The sequence below is a fragment of the Anolis sagrei genome, chromosome 2 (assembly GCF_037176765.1).
Source record: "Anolis sagrei isolate rAnoSag1 chromosome 2, rAnoSag1.mat, whole genome shotgun sequence".
Lineage (NCBI taxonomy): Eukaryota > Metazoa > Chordata > Lepidosauria > Squamata > Dactyloidae > Anolis > Anolis sagrei.
Window position 1 is genome coordinate 229,573,045 of NC_090022.1, and position 15,964 is coordinate 229,589,008.

Consider the following 15,964-nt stretch of genomic DNA (forward strand, 5'->3'; position numbering starts at 1 on the left):
CATTTTGATGTTCCTCTTCACACCTTTTTTCATTATCAATTTTTTATAGCTACACATAGAAATTAGAAATACAATAAGGTGTAAGTAGTCCTCCTCCTCCTCTTCATAGGCTTAAGTGCATAGATTGTTTTTAAAAGCTTTCTAAAGGAGAGGAGAGAGAAGGACATTTTTAATTCTTTAGGGAGGCAGTTCCAGAGGTGAGGAGCAATCACGGAGAAGGCCCTCTCTCTCATCCCCACCACCGCACTTGAGACAGGGGCGGTCTGAGAGGAGGGCCTCCTCTACAGATCATAGCACTTGTGCTGATTTGTATATGGAGATAAGGTTTCTCATCACCTTCCTTCCTTCCTGGTTCAACTAACATGGATATATCAAACCTAGTAATTCCATTTACACCAGTAGGATTAAAATAGTAAACTTAAATAATTTTACTGACATGGGAATAATTCATATTCACTTTTAAGGAAATAGGATTCATTCTCAAATTTTAAACACAACTCATACCTTTGGTCCAGATTTCAACAGAATTTGTGGCATGGAAAACAGCCAGTTCTAAATTCTGCCTTCTCAGAATTGAGCAAAACAAAATCACCAAAATGCAATTCTTTCAGCCTGTCTTTTTTCCTCTTTTGATAACTTTCAACCAGAATAACAAAAACAGAGTGCAATAATCCACGCAACTGTCGCAATGAAGATTAATGCGTAGACACATATATATGCGGAAGCTTTCTCCAACTAAGGAGCAAACTCACACTTTAGTCTTGTAGTAGAGTTTATGCAAAAACATATGGCAAAAGTATGATAGCTGGGACCCTACGCTACGCTACTTGTGCAACGCAGCTCAGAATTAATGAAGGGGAGATGTGCGCAAGACAGCAGAACGAGTGAGAGACGCATCTGCGACAGGATAGCAGTGAAATAATTTAACTCAGGTGCGAAAGGATAAAGGTGAAGTAATGTAAGAGTTATTTAATGTTAAATGATAAACAACGGCTTACGAAGATGGTAAACAGGATAGAAATATTACCTCTCCCCCTTTCTGGCGAACAATGTTGCCATGACTCTGACGCAGCTGCGTCTCTCCCTCGCTGCACTGTCTTGCGCACGTGTTCCCCTCATTAATTCAGACCCGTCTTGCACAACCAGTATCATACTTTGCCAAACATATATACAGAGTCCAATTCTTCTCTGCAAGCCACAAGCCTCTCAGAACTCCAATACCTTCACAAAAAACTCCAACCTCTGAACTCTTTCCAACACCACCACAAGGAGTAACCCTTTTTTACTCTTTATTAGCCCAGCAGTTATCCCACCCTGACTGCAACTACCCAATGCTTAGCAGGTGGCCCACTACCTGCTGCCCTGATTCTTGCACCACTTGTTACTTAAGAAATGATAAGAACTCTTAACAGGAACAACTCTGAGGATAAAGTACAACTCTAAGATGTTCAGGAGTGATTTGCTGCAGACATCTCCAGAGATGTATATCATTTTTACCAAAGGTAATTTATTATAACAGGTCTAAGGTACAGTATTGCACATATTACAGATTATTAGAAAAGATGAACACTCAATTATAAATGATTACCAACAAACATTGACTTCTGATTTGTGCATTAGGTTTTCAAATAAGACAAGAAATTACATTTGTATAGTGTGGAAGTGCACATTTAATTCACAGAGATTTTTATACAAAAGAAAGAGAACACAACATTCTTCGGTTATGTTTTTTAAAAAAAATGAATACATCGATAGCATTCATGTATGGTACGGCTTACATTCATTCCCAGTCCTAGTCAAAATTGTGCCCCATAGAAAATTTTAGATTGCAGGAGCCCAACTTTTTTGCAGGATGGAAGAATCGTAATATTAGGCTTATTCTGACACATTTGTATATGCAACTCTCTATGGAAGCAGAATCAACATGCAAAGGTTGCACATTTCTTGGCCCTTGCCTAGACCTTTTTTCTAGTTGCAGTTAAACTTGTGTCAGAGGAAGAGTGTGTTGAAGCCTTTTCTTGAGTTTGCTAGGGAAGGGATTCTACAGTTGATTCCAAGCCGCTTCTGCCACTGCTGGACTGCTTTCACAGTTAAGATTTTTCCTCCAGTGTTAATACATGTTTGATTGCCGCCAGTGTGATGTAACACACCAAGCACTCATCTGGTAACATATTTTTCTCTCAAATAGGGTAGTACACATGTCTGCTTACATTAGATTTTTTTTCACGTTAGAAGTGACTTGAGAAACTGCAAGTCGCTTCTGGTGTGAGAGAATTGGCCGTCTGCAGGGATGTTGCCCAGGGAATGCCCGAATGTGCTATTATCCTGTGGGAGCCTTCTCTCATGTCCCTGCATGGGAAGCAGGAGCAGACAGATGGGAACTCACCCTGTCTTATGGATTTGAACTGCCAACATTCAGGTTAGCCGGCACAAGGGTTTAACTCATTTTGCTACTGTGGCTCCTACATTTGTAAGATAACTGAATATGAGCTATAAAAGAGTTCTAAAAAGGTTTGGGTGGAAATGTGGCTTTGCTTCCTCTAAACAGATAAACGGAAAAATTATACCTTTTAGCAGCACGGTACTGTCTTAATTGGAAGACTATGCAAACAAGTCCTACACTGATTTTAAAATTCATGATATGAACCATAAGTAATCATATTAATACATACAGGCATTTTTTTAAAAAAAATATTCATTTTCCTATTCAAACAAATGATAAATTGAATGGAAAAGTTTCACCAGATGTCTTCTTGTCAGGATGAACTTTAACCAAAATAGTAACGTATGTCACTGTAATAATGCTATCTAAGAAAATTGCTCAGAAAGAAGTAACTTGTTTTCCTGAAAAACCAGATCACTTAAAATGACGCAGACATATGAACTGTGCAGAGAATTTGTATTTACTTTGGGGCATCTATATTAATAAGCCAAAAAAGAGAAAGGATTTTTAAAGACAATAAAATTCTGTCTTATCTCCTTCCTTAAAAAAAGATAAAAGTATTCCTTAAAATATTAGTGGCTTTCCTAGTGGCAACAAAAGAGACACTGGATATTCAACAAAATCTAGATATACCTTATATAAACCAATCCAAATATAAGCCAAAACACCTAATTTTATCACAAAAACACAAACAAACAAACAAACAAACAAAAATCTGGGAAAATTATTGCCTCAAGTATAAGCCTAGGGTGGGAAATGTAGCAGCTACTGGTACATTTCAAAATAAAAATAGATACCAATGAAATTATATTAATTGAGGCACACAGCTTCTCCTCCCCTCTCAGCACAGCAACCCAGCTGGAATGCCGCATGCCTTCCTCTCCTCCTCTCTCAGCACAGAGATCCAGCTGTGTTGCTGTCCTGAAAAAGGAGGCACACAGCTGGTAGAAGCCCTGCAAAGGACACCTTCCTGCCAGGACCCTCACTTGAGTATAAACCGAGGGGGTCTTTCCAGTATACAAAGGTGCTGAAAAACTAGGCTTATATTTGAGTATATACAGTAAATTATTTTAAATGAAGATTAATTGACATCAAATATATAAGCACGTGAGCTTTTCAGTATGCTAACATTTTGTTTTAACAGCTCGTGGCTTTTTTTGGGGGAAAAAGAAAACACTGAATTTTTTTTGGTACAAGTAAGTTTCACTTTAAAGTCTAATAAGGGCTTCAATGCAAACAGTACTCTTAACTTTTAAAAAAACAAACAAAGAAGTGGAAATACAACTTTGCATACATAACACTTTTCGGTTGTGTCTTGTGAAGAAACAATGAGATCTCAATGTATAAGGATTTCTGCAAATAAAATTAAAAGATATCCTGATGGATCTCAAAGTGCTTTCACTTATCAAACTTTGGAAATATGCAAGGGCTGCGATTTAACACACAGATTACACTTCAGAAAGGCAGTACTTTTATTTCTCCTGTGAAGGCAGCCACATTTTACAAAGTCTAAAAACGTGGTAAACACACGCCAAGTGATTACTTTCACAAGGACACTGTGGATATTGTCCTGATACTTTAAATATTAAAGCTTTCCCCACAGCCACAGGTTCCTTTGATATTTGGATTATTGAAAACGAATTCACTGGTCAGCTTGTCTTCTATATAATCCATTTCAGTTCCTAGAAGGGTGAGCTGCGCTTTCTTTTCAATAAACACTTTAACACCTTCAGTAAAAAGAAGAAGAAAAAACAGAATGAGATTTTGGTTTTTAATAGATGCAAATTTTATTCGCATAATGTCAAACATAGTTGGGTTCTAATTCCCATCTATCATGCTGATAACATCTTGCAAGATTGACACTCCCCATCTCCCCACTACTTTTATGAGATCTCTTTTCAAAAGAATTAATTAGCTTCAGGCCCTATTTAATTTAGTTTTATGGAACCACTGTATGGATTCCATATTCCTCGGCAAATATAATAATAATAATAATAATAATAATAATAATAATAATATAAAACTTTATTTGTACCCCGCTACCATCTCCCCAAGGGACTCGGTGCAGCTTACATGAGGCCAAGCCCACAGCACATCAATAAACAAAGGCAATAACAAATAATCAATACAAGCAGTTAAAATAAAATAAAATAAAACTCAAAACAAAAAATACACAATAAGCAATAAACAATAACAATAATAACATACAGCATTTAAAAAACCTATGGCCGGGCCAAATGTAATATTTAAAATTTTAAATGCTGGACATGAACAAGGAGGTAAACTAGAACAGGGTTTTCAGAGAAAGATGAGAGCGCGCATAATTTATAACTCAGAAAAGTGGACTATGTAGTCATAGTCTGGACCTGCTGGTTTATATTAGCTGTGTAATTTTCCAATTTTTGCAAGATAGTTTAATAAAAAAATGTATTTTTCAGCATAAGAACTATGATCTTAAACTTGAAGCACTTGGATATGCTCCTTCTATAATATGGGACTTGCTTCCAAATGAGCACCCTCAATTATTGAGTCTTTAGCAACTGGTTACCAGTTAATTTTTAATTAAATCCAGACAAGACAGAGGTACTCCTGGTCAGTCACAAGGCCGAACAGGGTATAGGGTTACAGCCTGTGCTGGATGGGGTCGCACTCCCCTTGAAGGCGCAGGTTCGCAGCTTGGGTGTGATCCTGGATTCATCGTTGAGCCTGGATCCCCAGGTTTCAGCGGTGACCAGGGGAGCATTTGCACAGCTCAGGCTCGTGCGCCAGCTGCGCCCGTACCTCGGGAAGTCTGACTTGGCCACGGTAGTACACGCTCTGGTCACATCCCGCCTTGACTACTGCAACACTCTCTACGTGGGGCTGCCCTTGAAGACGGCCCGGAAGCTCCAGCTAGTCCAGCGCGCGGCAGCCATGTTACTAACAGGAGCGGGACGCAGGGAGCACACAACCCCCTTGTTGTTCCAGCTCCATTGGCTGCCGATCTGCTACCGGGCCCAATTCAAGGTGCTGGTGCTGGCTTACAAAGCCCTAAACAGTTCCGGCCCAAAATACCTGTCTGACCGCATCTCGGCCTATGAGCCCACGAGGACTTTGAGATCGTCTGGGGAGGCCCTTCTCTCGATCCCGTCTGCCTCACAGGCACGCCTGGCGAGGACGAGGGATAGGGCCTTCTCAGTGGTGGCCCCCCGGCTATGGAACACCCTCCCTGTAGACATCAGACAGGCGCCCTCCCTTATGACATTCCGCAAGAGACTAAAGACGTGGTTGTTTGAGAAGGCGTTTGACTAAGGTGCTACAACAATTGGCAATGATGATTGGAACGGAATATGGAAAACGAGATTGGATTGTGATTCTATGATGAGACGTTGCGAATGATTTAGTGTAATTGTAGTATTAATAGTGATGTTGTTGTTGCTGTTTGTGTAATTGCTTTATTGTAAATTGTTTTTTATATGTTGTACACCGCCGTGAGTTGCCCTAGGGCTGAGAACGGCGGTCTACAAGTGCAGTAATAAATAAATAAATAAATAAATAAATACCAAACAACTAAACATTATGTTTATCTGAAGAGAAAGTCAGTTTGCTCTGCTTTACAGACTCTTATTAAATTTAAGAATATGCTTCCGCACTCATTAAAAAGAACTATGATGAAAGTTAACAGCAATAGTTCAAATAAGCAATATAAACATAATTTCAGAGCCTCAATTGTTCAAAATCAGACTTACCATCCTGTTCTACTTCTTCATCAGAGTCCCCTTTTGATTTTGTATATTCTAGTGTGTATGAAAGTCCATTACAGCCTCTTGTTCGGACGCCAACTTTAACTCCTACCTGAAATGGAAGTTTTAATATTGAGTTCTTTTTCTTACAAAGATAACTAATAACTGTATTGTCAAAGGCTTTCATGGCCAGAATCACTGGGTTGCTGTGAGTTTTCTGGGCTGTATGGCCATGTTCCAGAAGCATTTTCTCCTGATGTTTTTTCCTGCATCTATGGCAGGCATCCTCAGAGATCTGCCATAGATGCAGGCGAAACATCAGGAGAGAATGCTTCTGGAACATGGCCATACAGCCCAGAAAACTCACAGCAACCCAATAACGAATAACTGCCAATCACCCTAAATTTAATTCAGTGGTTCTTCTTCACTATTCCAGATGAACAACAACTATCAAAATCCCATACTACTATCTTATGCTGGATGGGAGTCATGAGCATGTAGGCCATCATAAAGTCAAAGGCTTCCCCATATCGACTAATGTCTTCAAAGAAACCTACAGTTTCAACATTATCTAGCCTCAGGATTTATAGAAAAGTAAATCTATAGCTTTATAGACACTTATTAGTGAAAGTGCCACCAATTGCAGTGACACCTTTTCTAAGCAGATGTGCAGCATCACTAAAATCTCACTCATCTTACTGGCATTAAGCGTAAGAAATGTTTGGAAGACTGGGGCCATTACTTCCAACAATGTAAACAGACATCAAAATGTGAGAGATAGAAAAGACGCAAGGTCCAGAAAACTATACTATTAACATCTGCACTATAGAATTGGCTTTTATTAAAAGAAAACAGCATTGAATTATAGTGCTAAATTGAGTGGTTTGTCACTCAAGAGGTTCAAAAAACGTAATTTCATTAAATTTTATGAGGCATATAATAAAATTGCTGAGGGGAAAAAACCCACATCAGTTTGAAAATATATGAATTTCCACATTATTGAAAATGTAGTTGGTATATTAACATTTTCAATATTTAAAAGGATGTCACATCCACTTGTCAATGTGGAATAACAACTCTGTTTTATGAAGGAATATAATAATCACATCTCATATAGATTCACAGGGCTGCTGCAGCACTGCATCAATCAATGGAACACTGAAAACAATTATCAAATAAATGAAGAATATTAGAAATACCCTCCACATTTACTTACATGATCAGGTTTGTCTTTAAGTAGTTGTTTTATCTTATTCACAGCAGATGGGGTCTGAAAGATATTTTCAACATTAATAATTTTGTACTGGATGAATATCAACTACATCCTATCATGCCAAATCCTATTTTATATTTTCATTAAGAATGCACAAATGAACAGAACATACAGATAATTTGACTTCTTGTGCTTTTAAATTGTGTCCCAAACAATGCAAATGTCTCCAAGACTAAGTGAGAAATGGGTTCAGCAGAAATACTTTAAAAATCAACCCAATTTATTTATTAATGGCTCAGTTTTCAAACCCTGGTCCAATTCCACATTCAGCTGTCATACAGCCAATGGCTTCAAATGCTATCTCTTTATCCCCACCTTAAATGAACCTGTTTTTTCCCCAATGTCCCCTCCATTTTAAAATTGTAATCAAGCATTTAAAATTGTATTCTTAGCAATGATGAACTTTGCAACTGATTATCAGCTTCCAATTAGTAATGTCAGTGATGGTCATAAATCAATGTGACTTTTAGACATATATTTCCAAGGGGGGGGGGGGAGAGGACCAAGACACTGTAATTCAGCACTAAATTATTGAGAAAAGCACAGCCAATTCACAGCTGTCCAGTTTCATAAAAGTATAAGAAAACCCTTTGATCCCTTTAAATATACTAAAGAAACAAACTTTTGCAGAGAAATTTCCATTGATGCCAAGGAATCTCTTATGGTTTAACCTTTTAAAGTCATCCAAATGGGTAGCAATTTCTACATCTTGCAGTTATAAATTTTAGTTTAACTAGTTGTTGTGTAAATAGGACTGCACATCTTTTTTATCTGCAGGTGACCAGTTCCAGTAAAATAAAAGAGAAAATCTCTTCCACTTTCTCCACATTATACATTTATACACTTCTTCAGTGTCTCCCTATATTCGCCTTCTGCATAAGAACCCCCCCCCCTCAAATTTTAATTTTCTCTCGCAGGGCAGCTATTCTATCTACTAATCATATTTGTCGATTTTTGCATATTTTGTAACATTTTTTATGTGGGGCAAAGGCCAAAATAATGTAAAGCTCTACTAATGCTTTGTTGAGCTTAAAAATACTCAAAAGAAATGCATTAAAAACTGTAGAATTGCACCATGGGATCCAGTCCAGATGTGTTATCTATCCATTCCTTCTTTCCTCTCTGTGTGCATGCTGTGATACCCAGTTTCAGATAACTTAGAGGTGGAAATTGTGCAGCTCTTCACAATTTGAGTGGCTTTTAGAAAGGACTACGTGAAGTAGTCCAAGCCAGCATAGCCAAAGTAAAAGAATACTTGAAGTTGCAATTTTGCAACATTTGAAAGTCTACACAACTCCAGTGCCTGTTACTTAGAGAGAAGACAGTACAAATCTACTCCCGCGAAGAATAAATTTGCTGTCCCTTCCTTATTGCAATTATTTTCATGCTGTTGTGGCTTTTTGTTGACCAAGATTATATAGGACAAATGGTAGTGCTGGAATAATTACGACTGCGATCATTTTGCTGTTTTATTTATATGCCACATTTCTCCAGAACTGAGACTCAAGGCCACTTACAAAAATGATAACAGATACAGAAAAAACATACAGATAAAAACATAGAAAACATACACTGTTAAATAAACCGTGCATAGAATTAAAAGCAATGTAATATTTATTACTTAAAAAGACAAGAAATAAAGCCAGTACAGCACAGTATTAAAAATCCCTTCCTAACAGATGTTTCCTTAAAGTCTTTGAGAGAAGTGGGGATGAAATGTTGGAGGTGCAGTGCATGTGTTTGGGCTTTTAAAAAATCACTCCCCCCAAAACCAACCCCTCAAACAACTACAACTTCATTAGCATCATGAGCTCCTCCTCTGTAACATTCATGATTGTGGAGCCATGTTCTTCTATCTGCAAGTGATATTAAATCTAATGAAGAGAGAATGGTGCCGTTACACTCCTCTTCGCATGTTGTCATCTTGCATTCAATGAGACTTAGGAAAGATTGCTTACTTTATGCATGTGCATTGTATGGAACTTTTGGAAAGGTGGCCAATAAAGCTATGCTAACAGAATAATAATGCACAAACTACACCATCATTCCGAACCTTGTGCTGGGCAGAATTTAAAAAACAGTCAAGAAAATGTGTAAGAGAAAGCTTTCTGTTGCTGTATTTTCCCACAAAAAATTAACACTCCTCATTTTTGCAGTTCATCAGAGAGTAACTTAATTAACAATATCAGTGAAATCTTATTTCTTTAAAGTTGTGATTGATTATTTCTTCCAGATAGCTATAACTCTCAATTCAAGTTCTGTCCACATATTAAATCAATATATGCACAGAAAGGAGAAAGAAGAAAACAGATAGGAAAAAAGGGATAGAAAAACAAAGAGACAGATGCATTTGTGTTGGCCTTACTCTCCATTCTTTGTACTTTTCGAGTGAATAAGTGAAGTATATTTGTATTTGAAATATTTTAGATCCTTTTAAGGGCAAATAACCGACCTCATTGGTTTTATATATAAGACATATTGCTATACAATATAATTTCAACATAACACAATCATAAATGTTATTATCTTGTTCTCCTATATAATTGCAGATAACAAAATGCATAGTGACCAAGCTAATACAACTAGTTATGCTCCATTTCAACGCTTTAAGTCAGTAACAGTTTATGCACTGTGATTATTCCACAAAAATAAAATTTATTCGGGTTCTTTAATGTGCATTTTTTCATGTTTGGCAAGGTTTCCTTTCTGACTAAAAGTTTTTCCACATTCCATGCACATAAATGGTCTTTCTCCAGTGTGGGTTCTCTCATGTATCATAAGGTTTCCCTTCTGAATGTAGCTTTTCCCACATTGGGAACACTTGTATGGCTTCTCTCCAGTGTGAACTCTTTCATGATTCTTAAAATTCCCTTTATGATCAAAAACCTTCCCACACTCGGCGCATTCATATGCTTTCTTTCCTGTATTAAATCTCCCACGTACTCCGAGGCCTGAGCGCCAAGCGAAATGGCTTCCAGAGAGGTGAATCCTTTGGTATGCTCTTGGTCCCCTCTGATCAAATCTCCATTTCATGCTGGGTAGAGCTCCCTCCATCCTTTTCTCAAGGTTAGCTACATGCTCATTTTCTGATCCCTGATAGCTCCCACACCTTATTCTTCCCTCATAACTCTGCAAAACACTGCTTGCTCTCAATGTGTCTCTTGATTCCATTTGATCTGGATTCCCCGGCTGAAGACTGTTTTCCTTGTTCTCAAGGACCTGTTTCACGCCCAATGAGCTCCCTTCACCAACTTGCTCCTCCTTGCACAGGTTCCTTTTCCAGGCATCTGGGGACTGAACATGGCCTGTCTCAGAGGGCTCCACATCTGCCACCAACCCCAAAGCCTGCGACACTGGGAGCTGCTCAACGAGCCCCATGGCATCCTTCTGCTTAGCCAGGAAATCTTCAGCCAGAAGGACAGCCTGGGCACAGGTCTCTGGGCCATGCTCCCTGACCCAGTTCTGCATCTCCTGAGGGAGGACAGTCAGGAACTGCTCCAGGATCAGCACCTCTAGAATCTGCTCCTTAGTGTGCTGCTCCACTTTCAGCCACTGATTGCAAAGTTCCCGGAGCTGGCTATAGACACCTCTAGGCCCCTCTGTTTCCTGGTAGCGGAATTGCCTGAAGTGCTGGCGCTGCCTCTCCCTGGCATTGGACTCCCCTTGCAAGATTGCTGCCTTCACTTTCCTGTAGTCTCCCCTGTCTTGGGCACTGAGGCTGCTGAAGGCCTCTTCAGCCTCTCCACTGAGGGCTGGCAGGAGAAGGGGAACCCATTTGTCCAGAGGCCACCGACAGGCCGATGCAACTTGCTCGAAGGAGGCCAGAAAACCTTTAGCGTCATCCCATGGTGGTGTGGGCTCCTCAGGCATTTGCACACGCTCCCATTCTGAATGAGGGCCTTGCAGCGTCCTCAGGAACTCCTGCCATTGGGCTTCCCAGCGTTCCTGTAGCCCCTCTTCTGGTTCACGTTTCACCTGCCGTGGAGATGCCACAGTTGTAATTCTTCCAGTCCCTTTTACAATTGCGGCTTTTGCTCCCTTCAATGTCCCATGCTCAGATCTGTACATGCAAAGGGTCTATATGCACAACTGAGAATTCTAGTGAAACCAGGATTCTCAACTGCACAAATAACTTTACCCATATCGAACCTGTTCTAACCTTTCACTGACCCACATGGAGGCTGGAGAAGGGCCAGTGGATATGATCCCATTCTCCAACCATACACTGATTTAACACTTGAAAAGCACATATAACTTTTAAAAAATCTACTTATGTAGTGCACAACATTTGAGACAAGCTAAAACATATACTAACGATTTCCAGTGCATATATATGCTCACTTAAAATGTAAACAATGTAAGAAACATACATATTACGGACATATTGTGCATTAGAAAGTTCATAAATACTATATAAAATAATTTCCAAATAAAACTTCTAGCAGATGTGAATTACACTGTGCGTAGTTAGGGATTTTTTTTTTCATCAGTTCTGGCAATCAGAAAAAAAGAATATAATATGGAAGGATTAACAAATAAAGCAAACACATTTAATCAGTTCCCATACTATTTAGAGCATTGGGAATGACGTTGGTTAGAATTCCCTCAACTTCATCTTCGAAGCCCCCCATTCATGAAGCAGGTTATATACTTAAGATTAACACCTCTAGTCATATTTAGGTCCCAATCATATGTATAGAGTTAGACCCTACACATCTAAAACACATGGTGTTATCTGGGCTAAGGGCCAGTAGACACTTGGGGGCAGTGTCAGCTAGTTTGAACCTGTTTGCCTTCGTGTGCCCACTTATCATACTGAGTAGAATATAAAGAAAGCATGCTATGCAGAGCACCTGGTTATCCATCCTGCCTTGGCCCAGGACAAATTTATTTCATATTTTATAGTTACTGTTCTTTTTGTTAACATAAATCTTTAGCAGGTGCATATATGTGTGTTCAAGTCACCTGCTGAATTATGGTGACTTGATCAGGAGTCCTCAAACTTTTTAAACAGAGGGCCAGGTCACAGTCCCTCAAACTGTTGGAGGGCCGAATTATAATTTTAAAAAATGAATTCCTATGCACACTGCACATATCCTATTTGTAGTGCAAAAAACAAAAACAAAACAACACCCAACAACTTAAAAACAATACAATAATTAAAATGAAGAATAATTTTAACAAATATAAACTTATTAATATTTTAATGGGAAGTGTGGACCTGCTTTTCGGTGATGACATAGTATTGTTGTTGTTGTTGTGTGCTCTCAAGTTGTTTCAGTCTTGGGTTGACCCTGAGAGAGGGCCAGGAAAAGGACCTTGGAGGGCTGTATCTGGCCCCTGGGCTTTAGTTTGAGGACCCCTGCTATAGATTTCATAGCATTGCATGTACAACTAGTTTTAGCCAAGTTTTAGTGAGATTTCCAAACAACCACCTCAGTTGCAACAAGAAAGGCCTTGAAAGTAATCAGATATGAATATTCAATTTTCAGTTGGTACACTGTGCTTGGTATATGTTTGACTATGTGTATCCTGTTGCTGAGTGCCTTCAACTTGTTTCTGACTCTGACACAATCCTATCACACACTATATATATAGTGTATATAAAATATATTCACTATATATAGAGAGAATAAAATATATACACTATATATATATACAGAATGTGTGTATATATGTGTATGCGTCTCACTGAATCCATGAGACATTGGTAATCCCATAGAATTAATGGGAATCTGGGAAGTCAACACTATCCAAAGCCCCACTGAATCTACTGGTGAAATAACACTAAGATCCATTGGTTATGGTTATTTGTTTATATGTTTTTCTTTTGGAGGAACTAAATAAGTCCTAAATTACCTTGGTGTCAATAATTTGAATCTGACTGGCTGCATGTCTAATTTGGGTTGTATAGTATGGTTTCATGTATTATTCCTTGTTTGTTTATTTATTTGGTTAAACCCCTGTGCCAGCAGGACTGAAGACTGACAGGTTGCCTCTATCAGATTCAGCTGTCTACGAGGGGACATGAGATAAGCCTCCCATAAGGATGGTAAAATATCAGAACATCCGGGCGTGCCCTGGGCAACGTCCTTGCAGACGGTCAATTCCCTCACACCAGAAGTGACTTGCAGTTTCTCAAGTCGCTCCTGACATGACAAAAAAAAATGTTATCTTAACTTAAGGTGCTTTGTTAAAATTATCCATGTATGTTTTATTTTGAATTTTTCTTGCTGTTTATTTTTATTGATTTAGCCTAAGTTTGATTGTATATTTTATATGTTTTGTTTGCACTGTTGCTACCTTGTAAGCTGCCCCGAGTCCCTTTGGGGGAGATGGCGCTGGATATAAATAAAGTTTACTATTTTTATGGCATTGTATGTTTGCTGACTTTTTGTTGTTCACCGCTCCAAGTCCTTTCCCGACTTGGGGTGGGGGGAGGGAAGATGGTATATAAATCAAGTTTTATTACTATTTATTACTAGCCATCCCCTGCCACGTGTTGCTGTAGCCGTCTGTGTGTATGTGTTTTGTGTGTGTATGTGTGGTATATATTTGTGTATATGTGTATTTGTGTTTATATATGTGGTTTTGCACATGCATTGTGATGTATTTTTGTTTTTTGGCTTTTTAAGTCTCTTCCGCTGTGTTTTTCAGTCTTTATGAGTGATGGTGTCAATTGGTCCAGTGGTTTTTGGGTTATGTTAATCCCACAAACTAACATTACATTTTTATTTATATAGATACTAGCTGTCCCCTGCCAAATGTTGCTGTGCCCCAATCTGTGTATATGTATTGTGTGTGTATATATATGTGTGGTATATATTTGTGTGTGTGTTTATATATGTGGTTTTGCGCATGCATTGTGATGCATTTTTTTTAGCTTTTTAAGTCCCTTCCGTTGTGTTTTTCAGTGTCTTTATGTATTGTGTGTGGTATATATTTGTGTGTGTTTATATATGTGGTTTTGTGCATGCATTGTGATGCATTTTTTTTGGCTTTTTAAGTCCCTTACACTGTGTTTTTCAGTGTCTTTATGTATTGTGTGTGGTATATATTTGTGTATATGTAGATGTATGTGTTTATATATGTAGTTTTGCGCATGTATTGTGGTGCATTTTTTTTGGCTTTTTAAGTCCCTCCTGCTGTGTTTTTCAGTTTCTTTATGTATTGTGTGTGGTATATATTTGTGTATATGTGTATAGATGCCTGTGTTTATATATGTGGTTCTGTGCATGCATTGTGATGCTTTTTTGGCTTTTTAAATCCCTTCCGCTGTGTTTTTCAGTGTCTTTATGAGTCATGGTCACTCATTGGCCTGATAGGTGTCTTGTGTCCAAATTTTGTGTCAATTCCAGTGGTTTTTGGGTTATGTTAATCCCACAAACTGACATTACATTTTTATTTACATAGACTACAGCACCTGTCATTTGGTGCCAGTCTGCCTTCCAAGTACAAACTAGGGCTGAGCTGCTTAGTTTCTGGCAGGATCTGGTGTCATTTGGGGTTTTGGGCTGTTCCTAATAGGATTGAAATTGAAATGAAACTGAAATGTTCAAACTGTGGTCTCCCAGGGACTCCCAACTCCCACAATCCCTAAGCATAGGCCAAGGGAGGCGAGGATTCTGGGAGTTGAAGTCCAAAACACCTGAAGGGCTTTGGGAACCACTGTGATACTGGCAGTCTCGCTTCCAAGTACTACTCACTAGCTTAGCTCTTATGATCAGTTAAGGATTGGGTGCAAAAAAGGAGAGACGAGGCCTCTGTCAGAGGACCTGCAGACTCCCTGAGCGACCGCGCCTGCGCAGTACGCTTGTTTACCAAGGAACCCCACCCCCCGCCCAGAGAGTGAGAGACAGACTAAGAGAAGGAGCAGTTGCTCTTCGCCCGCAAATACTGACCAGCGTCAAGGCGGCTCGGGTGGCTTGAATCTTCCTTTTGCTCACGGCCCGGACGGTGGCTCTGACCATCGAAGAAGCCATTTCTCCTTCTCCTTCTTCTTCCCCCCTCCTCTCGCTCAGCCCCGTCCTCTCAGGTTGTCCATGGACACGGCGGACGAAAGGACGTCCCGGCGCACTGCTGACGTCATTGGAGGGGCGGACTCTAAGACGAAGACCGTGCCTCAGGATTGGGGGATTCGGACGCCAGTGTGACGCAAGGCAGTTGTAGATAAGCTTCGGCCCCTTCGCTTTGCTTTCCCCTCTGCGTTAGCCAATGAGCGAGAAGAGAGGCCAAAGGGGGCGGAGCTACGCCATGCTGGTTTTGCCTGGTTGAGGGGCATCATAGAGGAAAGGCTGTGTGCGAGGACACTCATATGCTGGTCATCACTGGGTGCATCTAGACTAGGCCTGGGCCTATTTGGGCCCTCGAGGTGTTTTGGACTTCAACTCCCACCATTCCTAACAGCCTCAGGCCCTTTCCTTTTCCCCCTCAGCCGCTTAAGCGGCTGAGGGGGAAAAGGAAGGGGCCTGAGGCTGTTAGGAATGGTGGGAGTTGAAGTCCAAAACACCTCGAGGGCCCAAGCTG

The 15,964-nt window shown here is 39.7% G+C and overlaps 1 protein-coding gene across 2 annotated transcripts; it reads right to left on the reverse strand.

The window, feature by feature from the left end:
• Window positions 1-1,487: 1,487 nt before the first annotated feature.
• ISCA1 (iron-sulfur cluster assembly 1) lies at window positions 1,488-15,594 on the reverse strand. Of its 2 annotated transcripts, XM_060762092.2 has the most exons (4): window positions 15,340-15,539; window positions 7,382-7,435; window positions 6,172-6,277; window positions 1,488-4,170 (listed from the first exon to the last, which is right to left on the reverse strand). In XM_060762092.2, exons 1-4 carry the CDS (start codon window positions 15,418-15,420, stop codon window positions 4,022-4,024), a joined length of 390 nt encoding a protein of 129 aa, XP_060618075.1. In that variant the 5' UTR covers window positions 15,421-15,539; the 3' UTR covers window positions 1,488-4,021. The 2 variants fall into 2 exon arrangements, with proteins under 2 accessions (XP_060618075.1, XP_060618074.2); XM_060762091.2 differs by lacking the exons at window positions 1,488-4,170; window positions 6,172-6,277; window positions 7,382-7,435 and adding an exon at window positions 8,895-11,413 and having other exon boundaries at window positions 15,340-15,594.
• Between the last annotated feature and the right edge of the window lie 370 nt (window positions 15,595-15,964).

Bases quoted from the DNA above. Each gene is read 5' to 3' on its own strand.
- ISCA1 (XM_060762091.2), bottom strand. From the start codon at position 15,420: ATGGCTTCTTCGATGGTCAGAGCCACCGTCCGGGCCGTGAGCAAAAGG. The intron at 11,414-15,339 runs GTCAGTATTTGC...TCTCCACGGCAG, and splicing joins CCCGAGCCGCCTTGACGCTG to GTGAAACGTGAACCAGAAGA.